The sequence below is a fragment of the Gordionus sp. m RMFG-2023 genome, chromosome 3 (assembly GCF_954871325.1).
Source record: "Gordionus sp. m RMFG-2023 chromosome 3, tfGorSpeb1-WG-v2, whole genome shotgun sequence".
Classification (NCBI taxonomy): domain Eukaryota; kingdom Metazoa; phylum Nematomorpha; class Gordioida; order Chordodea; family Parachordodidae; genus Gordionus; species Gordionus sp. m RMFG-2023.
Genome location: NC_088777.1, coordinates 16,380,758 through 16,400,237, shown reverse-complemented (window position 1 = coordinate 16,400,237; position 19,480 = coordinate 16,380,758). Strand labels below are relative to the sequence as shown.

Here is a 19,480-nt window from a genome sequence, read left to right as displayed (position 1 = left end):
GCTAGTTAATAATGGTAATAAAGCATTATTTCCTTAAAACTTTAGAATCTCTATAATCTCCGCTTAACTAATTAGATCTAATTGCACATCCATCCACGGACTTAAGTACTTATAAAAATATTTATTTAAGTGTTATTTAGCTATATCGATTTTCTAATGAATTTTACAAAATAATTTTTTAAAAATAGAAGATTTTAATAAAATAAAATTTAAAAAAAATAATAACGATAAAAATAAATTAAATGTTGATGGTTGGTAAAATATCAGGCCCAAGATATACTTTCTAAATCCAAAGCAGCGCAATCAGTGGCTTAGCTACGGGGGTGGTTTTCGGGTTTGGACCCCTCCCAGAGCAAATTTTTTTTAGATTATACGTTCAAAAGACTTAAAAGTGACTTTGTATCAAATAAATACCATTAATATTTATATTTTTCTGGTTTTGATGTTTATGAAAGGATATTATATTACTATTAAATTTATTCTGGGTAGTATTATTATAAAGTCATTGAGAATAATCTACTAAATTATAATAATATTATCTACTAAATTATAATAACATTATTCATGCATTTAAAAATATTTATATATATTGTCGAAGATGTGGTTATGATTTTTAAGATAAACCCGGCCGAATGTCAGGAAAAAGGGCCGAAGGCCAGAAAAAAGGGCCGAAAGCCCGTTAAAGGGGGTCTGGGGGCGAAGCTCCCAGGATTTTCTATGTATTGACCCCCTCTAATGAAAATTCCTAGCTACGCCATTGAGCGCAATAGTTAAATCGCTGTAATGAATCTCATTGTTGTTTGTATCCCAGAGAGGAATTTTATTTTAATAGATATTGTCGTGCCCTTTTGTTAAAATTAAACTGATAAAATATTTTATTTATTATTACTCAACATGGAGTTCCCCTATGTAAAATTTTAATTGGTCGTATAATTTTAGCAAATATTAATCGGACGTTTTATTGCAGCCATCCCTATTATTCAATATAAGCATAAGCACATATATGCGGAGATTTATGAGTTCATGGCATCTAGAGCAACAAGCAAACGAAGATCATTTAATCCACTGCAATATTATGATCAACAGGTAAAAGTTAATATTTTGTTAGAAAAAAAATTTAATAATGAAGAAGTACAATATAAAATATTAATATGGTTAAATTTACAATTCATCTCTTCAAGTATTATAATAAATAATTAAGAGTTATAAGACTATTATATTTTAAAGATGATATTAGTATAATAATGTACCAAAACCTATTCATTTTAATATGTAGAATAAAATCCTAGACAGAATTAAAGATTATGACCATTGTGTTGATTCTACAAGCTGTGAAGAAAATAAGAGAAGAAGAACCGTGGTTCTTAACAAATGCAAGAAAAGAAAAAATTTTGGATTTACTATTCAAACATATGGGATTAAAAGACAATCATCTTTACCTTTAGAGTATTCTTCATATGAGTCCAAAGTATCAGATCTCAATGACTTATTAAATTATGCAAATGATAATAATTTACATAGCAAAAATCAAAATGTAATAATTGATTTAATAACTTTTATTGATTATGTGGAGTTTGAAAGTCCTGCTTACTATTCTGGTCTTAAAAGAGGTCATTTTCATGATTAATAATTTTATTTTGTTATATATTAAAGATAATATATTAAATTATTAAACACTTATCTATTGTCAATATTGTATTTAAGTTTAATTTTTTTTTTATTCTATAATTCTAAACTTATAATTACAATATTGTTGAGAGATCATAGACTGATCAATAGGTGATCTATTAGAAACTATGATAGCTTGTCCTTTCAAAAAATTTATTTAAAAAAAATAATTTCCTATAACTGTATATATGCTAAATAAAGTAAACTGTCAAACTTATATTTGATATTCAATAATTAAACCTGAATTAATAAAAAATTTATCATCTAAACTGAACCTCTAAAAATGCCTGTGAACTGATTTGGACTTTTTGATATTTTAATTCTTTATTATCAGTAAATAATATTTTTTTAATTGATATTTGACAGTTACAGCAACCCAAGTTGGCATATAGAAGTGTTCTCAGTCATAAAATATATTCTTCCTTATAAATTATTTGACAGGAGAATTTTGAAAATATTTTAAGCATATTTGGGTTAATGCTTACTATTTTAAGGTACTATTTATCAAATTTGAATTTTGTTTATTTTTCATTTGGATAGGCACTACCAAATATATTTATAATATATATTTAAAAAATCGTTTGGAAAGCCTCTATGGCCTAGTCGGCAAGAGCTTTGCTTACTGATCCCATGGTCACGGGATCGAATCCCGGTAATGATTATGTTTTTTTTCTTATTCTAACTTGGTGGTTCCATCATTGGGGGCATGATATATAGGAGGCCGGACTCGACCACGTGATTCCATTATAATATATTAAATAATAAGGATCTTATTACATTTTAATAAATTTTGGTTGGTATTTAGAAAATTAGGTTGGTATTTAGAAAATTAGGATGGTATTTAGAAAATTAGGTTGGTATTTAGAATATTTCCATACATTCACTTGGTAGTAAGCATCATTAACCCAATTAATCAGTCAGAAAATCATATTTAATTTTTATTATTCATTTATTGCTCGTTTCTTCTATTTTCCTTTGAAATAATTTTCAAAATTATTCAAAATTTTGAAAATTCTGGGCTGGGCCAAAAATATTTTGGAACAGGCTTGAAAATAATTTTTTTTTTAATCTAGCCATGTCTAAAATTTTGAGATATGCAGGTCTCTGATATATATATTATAAATCTGACAGATATGCACCAATACCTGTTATTGATAATATACTGATATGACATCTGTCAGAATGAGTGTTAACGACTTGCAAAATAAATCTTTTGGTCAACCTTCTTGAAGCTTGGCGGCAAAATTTATTTTAGATCTAGCCCATGTCCATTGCGTTATGGCCCAAATTTTTTAAAAACTTATAGATCTTGAACTTAAATTATTTATTTTATTCATAATTTTAATATTATTCATTTTATTCATAATTTTAATATTATTCATTTAATTTAATATTATTCATTAAATTTAAATATTCACTTTGCAATTTGATAATTTAAGCTCATCTCATACTACCAATACTATGTTTTTTTAATAAAAAATAATTTTAAAAAGAAACTTAAGTTTAAAAAAAATAATATAAAATTATTTCCTTCATTTCCAGAAATATTTTTTTAATTTAAGCCATAAATGCCTTTAAGTTTTAATGAAGTTTATTGTTGTCATTTATTTTCTTGTACATGTATTCTTCCTAATAAAGTTAAAACAAGTTTTAAAAGTAGGAGAAATAGGAAAATAATTACTTCGTCGTTTGATGGCTGTTAGGTTAGTCAGTTTCCTTTCATTCCTTTTCCTTACTTTTAACGGTTCTGATCATCATTCTTTGTCTTTGTAAGACTAGGGATGTGCCGATCCGCAAATTTTTCACCTATCCGATATTACTAAAACCCGATCCGATAATTGATTATATTTACAATTTAAAAAAATCCCCCTACACCCCCCTCTTCCCCAAAAATGTGTACAATATTTCACTGTAAATAAAAATTAGTAAAAGTTGATAATTTTTTAAAATAACGACTATAATTCAAGAATTTACAAAGATATTTTTATAAAAAATAATATGGACAAATGCCTACAATAAGTGGACGTAGACTATAAAATTTATAGCGGAATACCCCGACTAATAGTGACCCCAGCTCCATAGAAAATCCTTGATAAGCCTATAAATAAAAGATATTTATTATATATACAATCATAATATAATCAAAAACAAAATATCTCATCTCGGTTACCTAATATCGGCACAGCTTTAGTAAGATTCCATATTACTATATCTTCTCATTACCACTCCAATCGGTTCTATTCCAATTAGGGTTAGCAAAATTGTAATTTTTAAAATAAAAATCAAAATAATTGATTTTTTTATTTAAATCGCGATTTAAACCAAATGATTAAAATTTTAATTAAAGAATTATGGGCTAAGATTGTAAAATATCGTTTTTTTAAATTTCAGTTTAATATTATCTTGCAAGTAAAAGACTAATGCCCAAGGGAACAAGTCAGGAAATTGTTGAAAAATTAAATAATAATGATTATAATTTGATATTTTTTAAAATAAATATAGTTATTTTTTAAAAAATTTAACTATCAATTGTTTGCTAAGATTAATTTATTGTAGAATTTTCTGATTCAAATAAAAACGACAAATGAAATGTAATCTTTTCAGACTACCATTAGCTATTGCCATTTCGTTCAAATTTAACAACCAATGAAATGGAATACAGGGACTTCTGTATCCAATCACTGGTATTTTATCTATCTTAGTAAAGTTTTAAGCAAGATCAGAACCATTTACTAAAATTATGTTTTCGGATAATAAAATAAATAAAGAATACCCAATTGAAATGTGGCCCAAGGAAATTTGATGAGGGTTGCAAATATTCTAAAAATAATAAATCAACTATTTACTGCATCTTCATCATATCATCCGCTTCAGTCGAGAGAGTATTCTCATCGTTTGGAGTTGTTCACTCGAAGCTTAGGAATCGGGTAGAAACAGAAAAGGCCAATTAAATTCTCATAATGTCTACGTTATAGATTTTACTTGTGATTTTTAATATATGTTTTTTTAAATTTTACAAACTTTTTGATATTTATTATAAAGAAATAAAAAAATTTTCAACATTTCTCATCTACGTTATAGATTTTACTTGTGATTTTTAATATATGTTTTTTTTAAATTTTACAAACTTTTTGATAATTTTTTTTATTATAAAGAAATAAAAAAAATTTGAACATATGTGTAGATTTTTGATATTCGTTTTTTCGTTTTATATTTAGAATATTAAAGAATTTTTCACTATTGCGATTAGGATCAGCAGTTATTTTCCTACTATGTCAAAAATTGAAATAGAAAATAAACTTTTTTTCTAACAAGTGGTGATTATTATTGCAATTTGGTTATTTAATTTAGATTTTGCTTATCTTAAGTCCTTATCTTTGACTGTTTTAAATTAAATCATTAGTTTTTTTTAAAAATCGGGGTGTGATTTAAATTGCGATTTAAAACAAATTGATTTACATCGGCCAACTCTAGTTCCAATCCTTTTCCTCGATTCGCTGCTTGTTTTCCTTTCTCTCAAAGTTACCCAAACATACATTTAATTATTCTCATCTCCATTCTTTTCATTTTAGTTTGTATGCCGCCTTCATTACCTATATTTTGCCACAATAGACATCGCTATCTTTTTATTTATTTATATCATTTTTATAATGTTTATTATTTAAAAGTAAAATATTAGGCATTCAATGTGATATAGACTAATGTTTTACTTTTAAACGCTTCCTTTCTTATATTAAATGGTATATATCGATTTTTTAATTTATTATAAATTCTCAAAAGGCCAATTTTAACAAAAAGAGATTTATAAGTGTTAATTATTTTGGTATAGGTCACTAGTGTCAGCTAAAATAAAAAGTATTGGTCAATATCAAAATATAATATTGGCCCATCTCTGTTTTGTAATTGTGATATAGAAACAGGCAAAAAGGAAGAATAAGAAGGAATTATCACATTAATATTTTTTGGGTCATGTGCTCGACTTATTTTATTGATGATGTTACCACCGGCCCATGGGTTAGGTTGGGTTGTTGAGTCTTGCAGGACTAATCTGTATTTACCAATACCAGTCGTCAATACCCCAAAATGGTAATTCAGCATTATAAATTAAAAATAATTTTCTATGAATTTGTAATCCATATACAAATTCCAATATATTTTTAACTTTTATGAGGTGCAAAATTAATTTTAAATAAATAAAGATGAGAATATTATTGAATGTACTTTTGGAAAACCCCTGGGTAGAAAATTTTGAACCAGGCCTGAATAATTTATACAAAATATTTTTATAAATTATACATTTGTCCCTTCATAGAATATTATTGTAGACCAAATAATTAGGCTGGGCAAAAATGATGCTATATTAGGCATCAATTTTGGTATGGGTAACAGCTTTAAAAAAAGTGTTATTAGTGCATCTTTGATATTGTTATAAATTGTTTCACACTCATTCAAATATTTATAAATATTTTTAGGTGATGTAATTTTAGCCATAAATGGAATATCAATGGAGAATAGTGCCCATGAAGAACTCGTTTCCTATATAACTTCTCAAAGTGTTTTAAGGTTTAATTATAATTTGTTTAACATCAATTTTTTTAAAAAAATCTAAGAAAATTTTTTAATTAAACATAAATTTTGACCTGGCTGACCATAGAACTGTTCCCTTACTTTTGGCCTTTTATTAATGTATATTATGGTGACTTTTCATATTGACCTTTTAATATCCACTCATTAAATATTTTATTTTTTTTTAATTTTAGGAATGATTTTTCTACAACACATTTTAATTAAATTTATAATTATTACTATTTATAAAAAAATTTTAGACATGCTTAGGATAATGAAATTTTTTCTTTTTTAAATTTTAACACCTAAAATAGTAGAAAGAAATTATAAAAGGAAGCTAAAAATTTTTATATATTTTTTTATAAAATGCTCTATATGCGTCAATAGGATGGTGGTTTTGTTCGAAGATTGTTCTCAGAAGATTGAGTTGAGCCTGAGGTATCTTAAATTGAAGGTAACGTTTTAAAAATATCCACTATTATTTTACATATTTATACATACACGAGATATATGGCGCATTCTTAATAAAGTCAATATATTTTACACTTCTCTGTTGTGCCATTTATCTTGTATGGCATTTTACGCGCCTATTTTATTTATTGACGTCGTTCCTCTTATTTTTTTAAAAAATCCCGTTTTCAATTCATGTTCATTTTATTAATTATTTTTCGGTGAATTAATATAATTATTCTAAGTTAATGTCGAGAAGCAAAAAAATGATAAAATTTAATACGTGACCTTTTACGGCGAAAACTGTGTAAGATTTTATCATTGGTTTATTAGATCAAGTGCGCTCAGATTCCTCGAAATCGTCTTAAGACCAAACTAAATCGTGGAACCCATACTTGCCAGAATATAGGAGGGTTTATAGCAAATTTTAGGGAAGCTTCGCCTTCAACCACCATTTTCCCCCACCTTCAGTCTGGTCACAACTTTGAAAGAATATGTTTACTTATTTATGATCTTATTGTGGTTATTTTTATTTTGCGTTTTCTAAAATACGTAATATCTTTATATCATCTCCGATAACATTAACTGAACAATTGGATGCGCAACTTGAGCGCTTTAACCAGTCTATAAAGTAGAAACTAATACTTATTCAATCAGATTTGCGAACCACAAAAAAGAAACATTTATAAACAAAATGAAAATTATGACGTCACACTTTAAGCGTGAAGTGGCCAAACTTTTGCAAATACTAATTCTGAAACTTATAATACCAATTTTTTAATTTTATCATCTAGATTTTGGAAGATATCATGATAATTCTCTCATAAAATTTTAAAAAACAAATAGAATATATTTTTTAAATTATATTGTATTAATCTAATTATAAGGATAAAATTATTTTTATGGTAATTGCTAAATATAATAAAATAAATTTTAAGAGAACTGACGTTTCTGTTATTTTATTTTCTGAACTGCAAATCCTGACCCTGAACCGGGTTCAAGGTATTTCCATGAACCAGAACCCCTCTTTTGGAAGGAGGGTTCACAGCCCTGGATTTAGCAAACCAAATACTTGCTTTTAGAATGTAAATAATTTCTCACTGCATTGAGATTGGAATTATACAATTAATTATGCCAAACATTGAAATACAAATTTTTTTTTATCTAAGTCGTGAACGTGATTATTAGTACAATTTAATATTTTTCATATAAATATTATTTAATTCTAAGATAATAAGTCTTTTTCTTTCCTTATTTTATTTTTTTATAAAATTTAGTATTTAGAATTTTATTAAAATTATTGATTTAAATCACTAATTGTTTTTTAAAAATCAGGGTGATTTAAATCAAATTGATTTTTTGGGGCCATCCCTATTTTATATAGAAGTAAATTAGTTTAAATCACATATTTTGAATCGAATTATGTTTTTAAAAATTTTATATGTCTCTGATTTATATTTAGGCGCATTCCTGAGCACGAAATTTGCCAAACGTTTGAAAGCACTAATTCGAAAGCTTAGGCCAATATGTAATACTTAGCTAGTTTGCATTTTTGATTAATACTGCAATCCGTTTTTGTAAATAGTATAATAAATAGAAAATTTATTAGCAAAACTTTTAATTGGTATCAAGATTTAAGAAAGAACGAAAATAGAAGTTATTAATACATAAAAAAGCAGGGTTGGCATGTCGGTCAATTGACCGGAGGAGTATTTGACTGGTCAAATACTCTAAAATATTAATGGCGAATAAATATTTTGATATAATTAACTAGTATGCATTAAAAGCATGTTTATCAATCTTATTAGGTTACAATTATTTAAAAAATTATTTGTATCATGAATTGTTAAAAACAAAAGAATTTTTTTATTGTTAAAATATAAATATGTAATTTTTCTAAATATAGTAATATTTTTTTGCCTAATCATTGCCGTTTCTCGCCTTCTTTATTTTTTTCAATTCATTTTTCTCTAAAAAAATAAAAATACCCGATTTATTATAATCATAATATAATTTTTTCATTCTTATTTTTTAATAAATTTAAATTTTATTTAATATTTAGCCGAATATAAATTATATTAATTCTCATTTGTTTTACTTACACTTGCTATATTTAGTTTTTAAATAATTTTCATTTTAATTGTTCTGGTCAGATTTACGGAATATTATTCAATTCTGGTAAAAAGTTATATATATTATATTATATTTATAATATTAAAAAATTATTGGAATAATTGGTCGATAATTATAAAATAGTTAAGATTGATTAACTTTACAATAATCAAAATCATTTTTTGTTAAATTTTAATATATTAGGGATTATGGTCAAACCAAAGCATCATGTTTGGAAACATTTTCAAGAAGTACGCGATGGTAAATCAGTTAAAGCGGTGTGCAAGTTTTGCAAGATGTCCTATATCACCCACGTTGATAGAATGGTCAAACATTTATTAAGCAGCTGTACTATGTGCCCTGTTATAATTAAGGAAAAATTTTATTCAAATTCCAAAATATCAACCTCTACAAAAAATATCACAAATGTAATTTGTAATACTTCTAAGTCTAACTCGAATGAAGAATTGGGGGAAATTGGTGAGAATGATTATCAAATGAACAATATTTTGTCTTGTGACTCAGGAGAATTTGATTCCATTATTTCTAATCAATCTACAAGCAAGGCGATTAAATATAAATCTCAATCTTGTATAACCGGTTTCATAGATAGAATTAATCCCAAAGAAAAAAATGAGCTGGATTAATTGTTTGCAAAGGCTGTATATGCGAGCAATTTACCTTTCCACATCACTGAAAATCCCTACATCCAAGAATTTTTTAAAAAAATACGTCCTATTTACACATTAACCAGGAGAATGCAGCGCGTCAGGTGATATGGAGGTGAGAGTTGCAGATATAATAGATAAAGCTCCTTACTTATCAATTGTATCAGATGGCTGGAGCAACATTAGAAACGAGAGTATTATTAATTTTATGGTGATGACGCCTGTTCCAGTGTTCTATAAATTTCTAAATACTGAGGAAAATCGCCATACGGCAGATTATATTGCTCAGGAATTTAAAAATGTAATTCATGAATTGAATCCGGTAAAAGTATATTCTTTAGTTACTGATAATGCCGCTAACATGAAAGCAGCCTGGAGAATTCTAAAATCTGAATCTATTAATAATCATACACAATGTTATGGTTGTGCAGCGCATACATTGCAGTTATTCTTTCACGATTTTGAACGATTGAACGCCTTCAGTGACCATATTTCAATAATTAAAAAAATTGTTAAATTTTTCAAGAATAAACACATACCAGCTGCAGTATTTTCCCGTAATAAGAATCTTCATGGCATACCATCTACATTAAGTACAATTAGCCAAACAAGATGAGCATCGTCAATAAAATGTATGGAGCAAATTCAAATATGCAAGAAAGCTCTAAAAGCATCAGTTGTTGAAGAAGCTGTTTGTGATATTTGTCCCATAGAAATTACCAATAATATATTAAACGAAGAATTTTGGACGAAAAATTTAAAATTTTTAGCTATACTCCAACCTTTAGCTACCTCATTGTTGAAAGTGCAAGGGGATAAATGTACTTTGGCCCAAGTAAAAAACGAGATGCTTAATTTGGAAAAACACATAATACAATCATGCCATGATTCTATAATTTTCTCCATCTCAAGAAAAAATAATTAAGGTTATGTTTGAAAAGAGAAAAACTGATCTAAATACATGTGCTCACAATGCTGCTTATTTATTGGACCCCCAATATCAAGGGGAGCATCTTACTAATACTGAATTTGATGAAGCATGTAATATAATACAAGAATTGGGTATTTTACAAGGTGGTGATAATCAAAATATTTTGAGTAATATAGTAAATTTCAGAAGCAAAAGCGGTATATTTAATAGCCATAATATGTGGAAAGTTGTAACTTCCATAAGAAACAATCAAATTTCAGCCTCAAGTTGGTGGAATGCATTTTGCCCACCTTGCCCATTAAGAGATGTCGCTAATATTTTACTAACATTTCCTAGTTCGACTTCTTCTTCTGAAAGAAATTGGTCGGTTTGGGGCAATATTCACACGAAAAACAGAAATAGATTAAAGGCTTCTACAGCAGGAAAATTAGTCAGAGTGTATCATAATTTAAGATTGATTAAAAATATTAAAGAAAATAATTATATTGAATATGAATCGGAACAAGACTCTACCACGGAGGGTGAAACATTGACTATAGAATGAATTAAAAAATATTATGATATTTATTATTATACATAGATTTATTATAATATTATATAAATGCAAAATAAAGTTAATATTGGTGTAAAAAACATTTATTTGAATTTGACCGTATTTGACCGGTCAAATATCGGTCAATTGACCGAATTGTATTTGACCGGTCAAATGCACAACCCTGTAAAAAAGTAGTCAAGATTTGTGGTTTCTAAAATATGATATCAAAATGAGATGAATTGGTTATGGTAAAATTGAAAACGATTACAATAGATGATTTTTACCCTCAGGTCATAAAGCGCGCTTTTACATTTAGAAACTGAAAAGGTCAAACTTCGATCCCATACGAATTATAGCGTCTTTAGGAGGCTCATTTTACGATTTTTTTTATGTGAAAATTTAATTGAAAATAAGGGTTTTTTCACGTCGTTTTTTAATAAATTATAAAATATCTGGGATGATTTTATAGAAATATTAATGGGGGCTGTGAACCCTCCTTCTAAAAGCAATGGTTTGGGTTTAATGAAAAATCTCGGAACCAGGTTTTGGTTCAGGGTATGATGTCTAGAAAAATTTTAACTTTACATAAAATGGGTACTCTCTAAAATGAATAAATTTTATAATAAAAATAAATTTAAGAAATTCATGAACCAACCTTAAATTTAAAAGGAAAGTTCGGGGTTCTGGTTCAGCTATATATCTAGATTCGAAGGGTTTGGACCCTTCCTGGTTTTATCAACTTTAAAAAGGTAGCTAATTTTCGAATTAGTGTTGTTAAACAACTCGATTTGAGCCGATTTTTAGACTACTAACTCGAATTTTTAGCCAGATAAATATTGCTTAAGCCTCGAGATATGACTAATAGATGTCCAAACCATTGGGCCATTTATGAGAAAAATTTTCAGTCTTGCTTAATATTTTGCTGGATAAAATATTGAGTTAGCTTTTTTTATTAATCAACTCAATCAAAACGTCGCTAACACCACAGATAAAGGTATTATTGAGAACATAAAGTGGAGTTTCATACAAAAACCACCTTATCTACGCCACTTACCACATATAAGACCAAACCGATTTATATTTTAAAAATTGGTTGGTACATCTCTAATACAAAATACATTTAACATTTAATTTCAATTTTAAAACAAGGAAATGTTGCATGCAAAATTGGAAGAGTTAAAAGTTTTGGAGAGTCGCGAGACCGATATGGTAGAAGCTCTTAAATTGGAGGCATCGCGAATCACCTATAATCGTAATTTTCAAGGTTTCAAAAAAAAACTGGATAATGATTATATTGTAGACGTAGATGCTAGTTGTGAACCACTACCGTCCTTTTCCATACTCCGAATCAACGATACATGGCTCAATGCTGGCAAAGAAATCATCGAAAATTTCTCTGAAATGTTGGAAAATTCGTTAAACCGTGATAATGCCATTAATTCTTGCGTCGAAACCATCGATTGTACTACTACTACCAATAATATCGATAATAAAATTATTGTGAAAGCAAACCATTACGACACGACTAAACATTTCCTTAAAGGTGATGGTGATATTAACCGGCAAAACACACATCATTCCTCCAAAAAAAAATGTTCCAAATCGCGCGTAAACTCCAAAATTTTGGGTCTGGGCGATAAATTGGCCCAAAACTTTAAAAAGCTCAAAAGATTTTCTGCATCGGATATAAAAAATTTTGGTGAAAATAAATTCGACAAAGTATCATTTGATACTAATGATGGTGGTGAGAATTTGAAGATAGAAGGCGAGAATAGCTTGAGTGAAATAAATTATTTAGAAATAATCAATGCCGGGCTTTGCCCTAATGATAATCTTTCTACTACCACAAAAAACTCAAACTTTTCTGATCTTATAATAAAAGGGGCCAATAAATCTGGAAATGTTTTCTTATCCCCTTTTAAGGTTGCTAGAAATTGTCGTTCTTTCTCCTCCCTCATATCGCCGTCTAATAATAACGCTGTAAACTTGTTCGACAAAAACACTGCTACGACTCACGAAAATTTTGAAAATACGGGGAATGTAACCATAAGCGTAATGCCATTATTTTTCGGAGGAGAGGACAAGGATAGCTCTACCGACCATTCATTCGAATACGAAAATTCTTTGAGTCAGGAAATTTTCGGTCATTTTAGCTGTTCTGATTTCGATCAAACGAATGCCGATTATGAAGTTGAAGATGTTGAATGCCAAGAAATTAAACTGATAGTTCCATCTACTAATGTCATATCTCGAACTTTTGAAAAAGATTGTAACATAGATACTAAGGATTTCGACGTTGATTTTGGGAAAAAGTACTCGGAACTATCTGAACAGGTAAATGCAGATGTTGATTTTTTGGATAGACACGATCTATGCATCGGTGATATTGGAGATAACGAACAAAAAAATGCAAATTTAAAAGATGGTATGAAGTCTAGGGCTAAATCGAGGCTTAGCGCCTGTGTAAGTTCGGAAAATATTTTCGCTTTGAATTTTTTCAATCCTACGGGATGTTCCTCATACTCAAACCTTGATTTGGATGGTTGCTCAAAAGGTTATTTTTTTCATATTCGTTATTTATTTAGCATATTTAGTTAATTTATTTATTATGGTTGCTTATTAGTTATAATTAATGTGAAAATTTTATTTATTTTAAATTAACTCAAATTTAAATCATTTATTCACAGGTCAATTCCTGAGCCCAAAATTAGAAGGCCATTTTAGCAAGGATATAACCACTGCCCTTTTCAAACAAGACAAAATGCGATTTGGATCTACACCCATCATACCTCCAATAGATAGCTCTAAAAACAAACATCGATCAGATTATCCAGATAAAATTAATAGGCAATTAGCCATTAAAGGGTCTTGCAATTCTCTTTCCTTCGACATTCTTAACCTATCCCGCTCTCCTAAGCATTGCACCGATAAACATTACATCGATAAAGTTGAGAACTGTCTGACAACTAGAAACCGAACGTGGGATAACACCCAGACATTATCGCCTTGTAAGTCTAGCAAGGTCAAATCTACTAGACTTTGAAATTATAGTTTACTATTCATTCAAGAACAGTCAAGCTTGAGGACTCCTTTTAATGCCATTATGCCACTTGGTTTTTATACTAACCCCACCAAAATAATTTGTGAAGTTGGTATAACTAAGTGAAACGCCACTCTTATTTTTTTTTATTTACAATAGTTTTCTCTCAGTTTGTATGTGTAATTCATTATGATAATATGTTTTTCCCTTCATTTTCCTACTTTCATCAATTTGAACAATCTCCTTTCCACTTCCATGCTTGATAAAATATATTATAATACAAGTACAAAAAAATTAAATATCATTTTGGAATTTTTTAAAGGAGGTTACCTAGATATTTGTAGATCCCAATTTTATAAAAATACAAAATAGCGCGAATTAAAAATAAATATATATTTTTAGATGGTATTCTTGTTAAAATTTTATTTTCGTTATCATTGTCTGTGATCACTCACCGAAATTCAAACACCTTGAATTATTTTTGCAACATAAATGTTTATAAGTCTAACACTGCCTTTTGTTCTATTTTTTTACATTTCTGCAACAAAAAATACATTTCACTTTTTTGCAAAATATGGTATTCGTATTTATTAGTCAAATTATTATATTATGTAAATTTCTAAATAATGATTTCATCTTTATAAATAACATGAAATGGTAATTGAGTAAGTTTTAGAAATTGGTGGTCACGTGGGCGATTGGTTTCTTATAAAAATGTCACCTTCATTTTTAATGTTTTTTTTGTATTTATCTTTTCTAATCTAATCTGCCTATTCATTCCGGTTTAATATTTATACAATACTAAAAGCCATAAGTTAGCTGTCACGACGGGATGGATAAACTTTATAAGATAAAATTATGTTTAAAAATATATAGTATTATTTTTATTATTATTATGATTGAATATGTTTTATATTATATGATTTAATGAATTAACTCAACGCTAATTATTACCGAAATTTTATATAAATAATATGATAAAAATATTTATTTAATTCTAATATATTTTATTTATTAATAATTAAAAGACTATGATATGATAAATCACGACTAAATTTGTATAGTAAAAAATTTTATAATAAATAAATAAAGATTCATTCTATACTTGTCTTTCTCTATAATAGGGTTGGCAAAATTTGTGCTTATTTTGAAAAAATTAGAAAAATTGATTTTTTTTATTTAAATCAAATACTAATATTTCAATTGGAGAAGTTAGAGATTTAGATTAAAAAACATCTTATATCATAACTTTTTTTTACCTTAGTATAATATTTCTTTGTAAGTAAAAAGTTAATACTTCCGGAAGTCTGATCAGGAAATTATTTAAAAAATTTATATTTATATGTCATGAGCTAATTTGATATTATATCAAATAGTCTTTCCTTATAAGTATTTTGTTCATTTAGTAAATAGAATTTTATTTAAATCACTATTTTTTTTAAAAAATCGGGGTGATTTTAATCAAATTGATTTTTATTTGTCAACTGTACTCTGATAATAATATTTAAATATTTTATTATATTTAAATATCACCCAACTAACATTACCTGATCAGCCCCCATATTTTTTTAAAACAATTTATAAATATCTAACATCAAAAAATTGATTGGAAGAAAAATTATTTTAATTAAATTACCCTAAATCAAGTAATAATTTGAGGATGGGAATCGTCAGGTTTCAACTACTAGCGGAGTAAATACTATTTTTTAATGCTGTAATATAACGCGTTTCTTTTTTTAAAGTAACTGTAACGCAAAACGTTGTTCGTTACTTATTTTTCCTTAAAAAATATAGGAAAAACTAGTGCTGTTAAGTAACGCCGTTACTAATTTCGTTTCTTGAAGAAAAGGAACGCCATTCATTACCTTCTAGAGGTAACGGTAATGCGTTTCTTTTTTTGAGTAACGTTAACGCAAAACGTGTTTAAATTTTTTCTTAAAAAATATTTAAAAAAGAAAAACATATTTTATTGTACTATAAAATTACTATTTTTATATAATATATATAATTTAAGCAGAGTTTTTAATATCAACCTCCATTCCTTCATTTTTATTTTTAATTCTCGTTAAATTTTCACTCGAATATTAATTTAAAATTCAAAGTAAATGTTAATAATATTATTATTCTATTTTATAATTTATTTTAAGAATATTATGTCTTACTTATTAATTTTTCAGGTAAAGATGATTTAACCCTTCCCTGGTCTTAAAACATATTTTACGCCAATAAAGATCATTAAGGGTATAAAGTCTACACTTTGTAAATGTAAATTATGTCCCATCGCAAATATTTCAACCTCAATACCCAGTAGTTCAAACTTGAAAAAAGCCTATGAAAGTAAAAAAATGAATTAATATATTATTATTTAATAGAATATTAAATCATGGATATTATAAAATAACCACTAAGAGAAAGTGTTCTATCATAATATTTTGAAAAGCTTAATCATAAAATTAAAATATAAGCAATTAAATTATACTATAGTATAGGACTGGGAACCAGCATTAAAAACCCTAGATTAACAAAATATTATATTGTATTTAAACAATATTTTGTTTTAGTATTGCTATTGGTTTAACTTCAAATTATTAATAAATTTAAAGAATAAAATAGTGATTTTAAAACTATGTTTAAATAAATATATATATGGAATAAAACTATGAAGCAATATTGTTTTAGTGAACTGAACCTATATATTTTTCCTGATTCCTTTTTAAATGATAATTCTAAAAAAGATAAGTATATATGGCAATCATAATTTTGATTTTCCTTGACAATAATCTTAGTGATGGATTAAAAAATGCAATTAATGTTCAATTATTGAAAAGCTAAGTTATTTTTAATAAAAAATTCAGGAATTAATAATATTTATAGACTGTACATTTCTCAAAAATAAAGAGATTAATGAAAATTTGAATAGCAATAAAAAAAAATTGAAGTCAATCAACTCACACTCAGTGATATGCAGAATCCATCTACATCAAAGATAAAAATAGCACAATCAGCTGTTGATGAATTAGTTTTTAATTTTGTAATTGAAGAATTACAAATATTTTCAATTGCAGAAAGCACAGCATTTATTAATATTATCAAAAAATTGCAGCCAACTAAAAATGTGATGTCCCCCTCGAATTAAAAATAGCAAAGCATATGACACCATGGCAAATAAATTAGTGGATTTATGGTGTATCCCAAACATTGACTACAACTGTAAATTCTTGGTCAGTTTATCATCGGCATATAAAATATATTTTTTTTAAATTGAAAATATTTTCTTTTAAAGAGTTCTTATTTAGGGATGACGGTACACTTACTAAACCCAGACACTCTTAGAGGGTTTCAGCCTTCCTGGCTTTTAAAAGGCTAAACCAAAAACACATATTTGATTATCTAGCAAAAATAATCTTACCACATATAAGATACAAAATAAAGTGACCAAATGCATTAACGACAATGCTAGAAATTATATAAAAGCTTTCAAATAAAAAAAATTATAATATATTTCTTAAAATTTTATTAGAGTGTATGAACAAGGAGAGCAATCGGATGATAAAATAGTTCCTCTGCCATTATTTGATCTATTTGAAAATCAAAATATTAATGATAGTATTGTATACTTACCTAAGCATCATTCCTGCTCAGCACACATTAAATTTCATTACAAAGGTTCATATTGAAAAGGTAGTTAACGAAGTGCATTATATAACCATTTCAAAAATTACATTTTTCAAGTGTAAGCTATTGTGGAATAAACATGTGCAATGCAATCTTCAAGCTGTAGTCATTTTTAAGGAAAACATGGGAATATCTGATTAAACCGGTTATAACAAGATGGAACCCTTTTTATAACTCCGTAAAATTAATAGATAGTCTTATTAAGGAGAATTGCCAAAAATTTGACGAATCTTGTGATAGATCTGAATTACAGAGATTTTAAGATAACTACAAGTCGTTCATATATAAATATTGTATTGTTAGTGTTAATTAAGAAATATGATATGTGTGTATATATATGATTTTATAGGTTATGGAACCGATAGAGATCGACGAAAAAATGTAATTGGGATATCTTATTTCCCACGATAACTATTGTAATATTAAAACTTAAAAAAAATGGCTTTAAATAATTTCAAGTTTTGTAAGCCGCTTATTAATTCAATCCTGGAAGGCATAGATTTAAGGTATACAGTTCAAATATTGCTGAATATCTTTTATTTCAATAGATTCAAACACATCCCTAAAGATGAATATATACTATCCGCAATAAATCACCCATTATTTAAATTGGATTGGCCCTGGATAAAATTAGAGGTCAACAAAGGTGAAATGATAGATTTTATTTCCAGTTTGAGAAAAGATCTTGATAAAGAAAGTGCAGACTTAATTCCTTTAACCAACACAGATACCAGAATATTTTTTGTTAGATAAAAAAAATTTTGATGAGGAAATGAATGAAGATCCTACATCGATGCTATGCTTTTTTCAAAATAATGAAAATTCTTTAAATATTTTTAATAAATTCCCTGAATTAAAATTTATATTTATTAAATATAATACAACTCTCCCATTTTCTGCGCCAGCTATTAAAATAGAAAATAATTTTAAAAAAACTTATCTTATAATATATTCTTTTTGTAATATTTTATTAATATTATATTAAGAAAATAATTATTATAATTATAATATACTAGTTTTATAATTTTAATTATAATATATGTCGTGTTTGGAAGTTTTAGTATAAATAATATTTAGATAAATATATTCAATATAAATCTAATAATACCTTTTAAAGATATCACTTTTAAGGATATGACTTTATTATTTCCAAATACAAATCCAAAATGAAAATCGAATAATGAAATTTATAAAAATTACGAGTTTATATATAAAAAAATTGATATGCAAAAAAAAAACATTTTATATGCAAAATTACAATTATCTATAGTATTATTCGTACATTTAAGTTCAAAAAAAAAATTGTTTATGCAAAATTTAAAATAAACAATAATATTCTCCGTACATTCTAGTTCATTAAGGATAACTTTAATATTCATCTTTCATTTAAATATTCAAATCATATCATAAAAAAAATACACTTTTTTTAATAACTTTAACACCTTCGCACTTCTACTTGATTCTACCCCTCATAAACTGCTCCCTTGTCCTACCATAGGTTCTTCCTCCTGTACCGCTAACATGTTGTTGTTTGTGCTAATCGTGGGACATCTCCGTAAAATATGATCCCCTCCACAAAACCAGCAAGACATTCTTCTTCGAGATCCCCACTCCCGTTCTCTTCTACGATTGTACGACCTGCCTGTGGGTCTATCTACCGTCATCTCTCCATACCTGATCTGGGCCTCCTATCTGGCGGCATCTATCCATCTTCTAGATTAGGCTGATCCATCAACCATCCTAATCTCGATCTTCAAAATAAAGTTTCCTACTCGCACGTATGACGACATCTATCACGGACTTAAGCTAAAATATACTATATTTATCATTTATTT

The 19,480-nt window shown here is 27.2% G+C and overlaps 1 protein-coding gene across 1 annotated transcript; it reads left to right on the top strand.

The window, feature by feature from the left end:
- The first annotated feature begins 949 nt into the window (after positions 1-949).
- LOC135927642 (uncharacterized) lies at positions 950-14,995 on the top strand. The gene is made up of 6 exons (XM_065463767.1): positions 950-1,086; positions 1,277-1,610; positions 6,141-6,231; positions 6,622-6,688; positions 12,080-13,484; positions 13,618-14,995. The coding sequence occupies exons 1-6, from the start codon at positions 1,024-1,026 to the stop codon at positions 13,971-13,973; spliced, it is 2,316 nt and encodes a 771-aa protein (XP_065319839.1). The 5' UTR covers positions 950-1,023; the 3' UTR covers positions 13,974-14,995.
- The last annotated feature ends 4,485 nt before the right edge of the window (positions 14,996-19,480 follow it).

Coding starts and splice junctions, on each gene's coding strand:
- LOC135927642 (XM_065463767.1), top strand. CDS start 1,024: ATGGCATCTAGAGCAACAAGCAAACGAAGATCATTTAATCCACTGCAA. Junction 1,611..6,140: donor CTATTCTGGTCTTAAAAGAG/GTCATTTTCATG, acceptor AAATATTTTTAG/GTGATGTAATTTTAGCCATA. Junction 6,689..12,079: donor TGAGGTATCTTAAATTGAAG/GTAACGTTTTAA, acceptor TTTTAAAACAAG/GAAATGTTGCATGCAAAATT.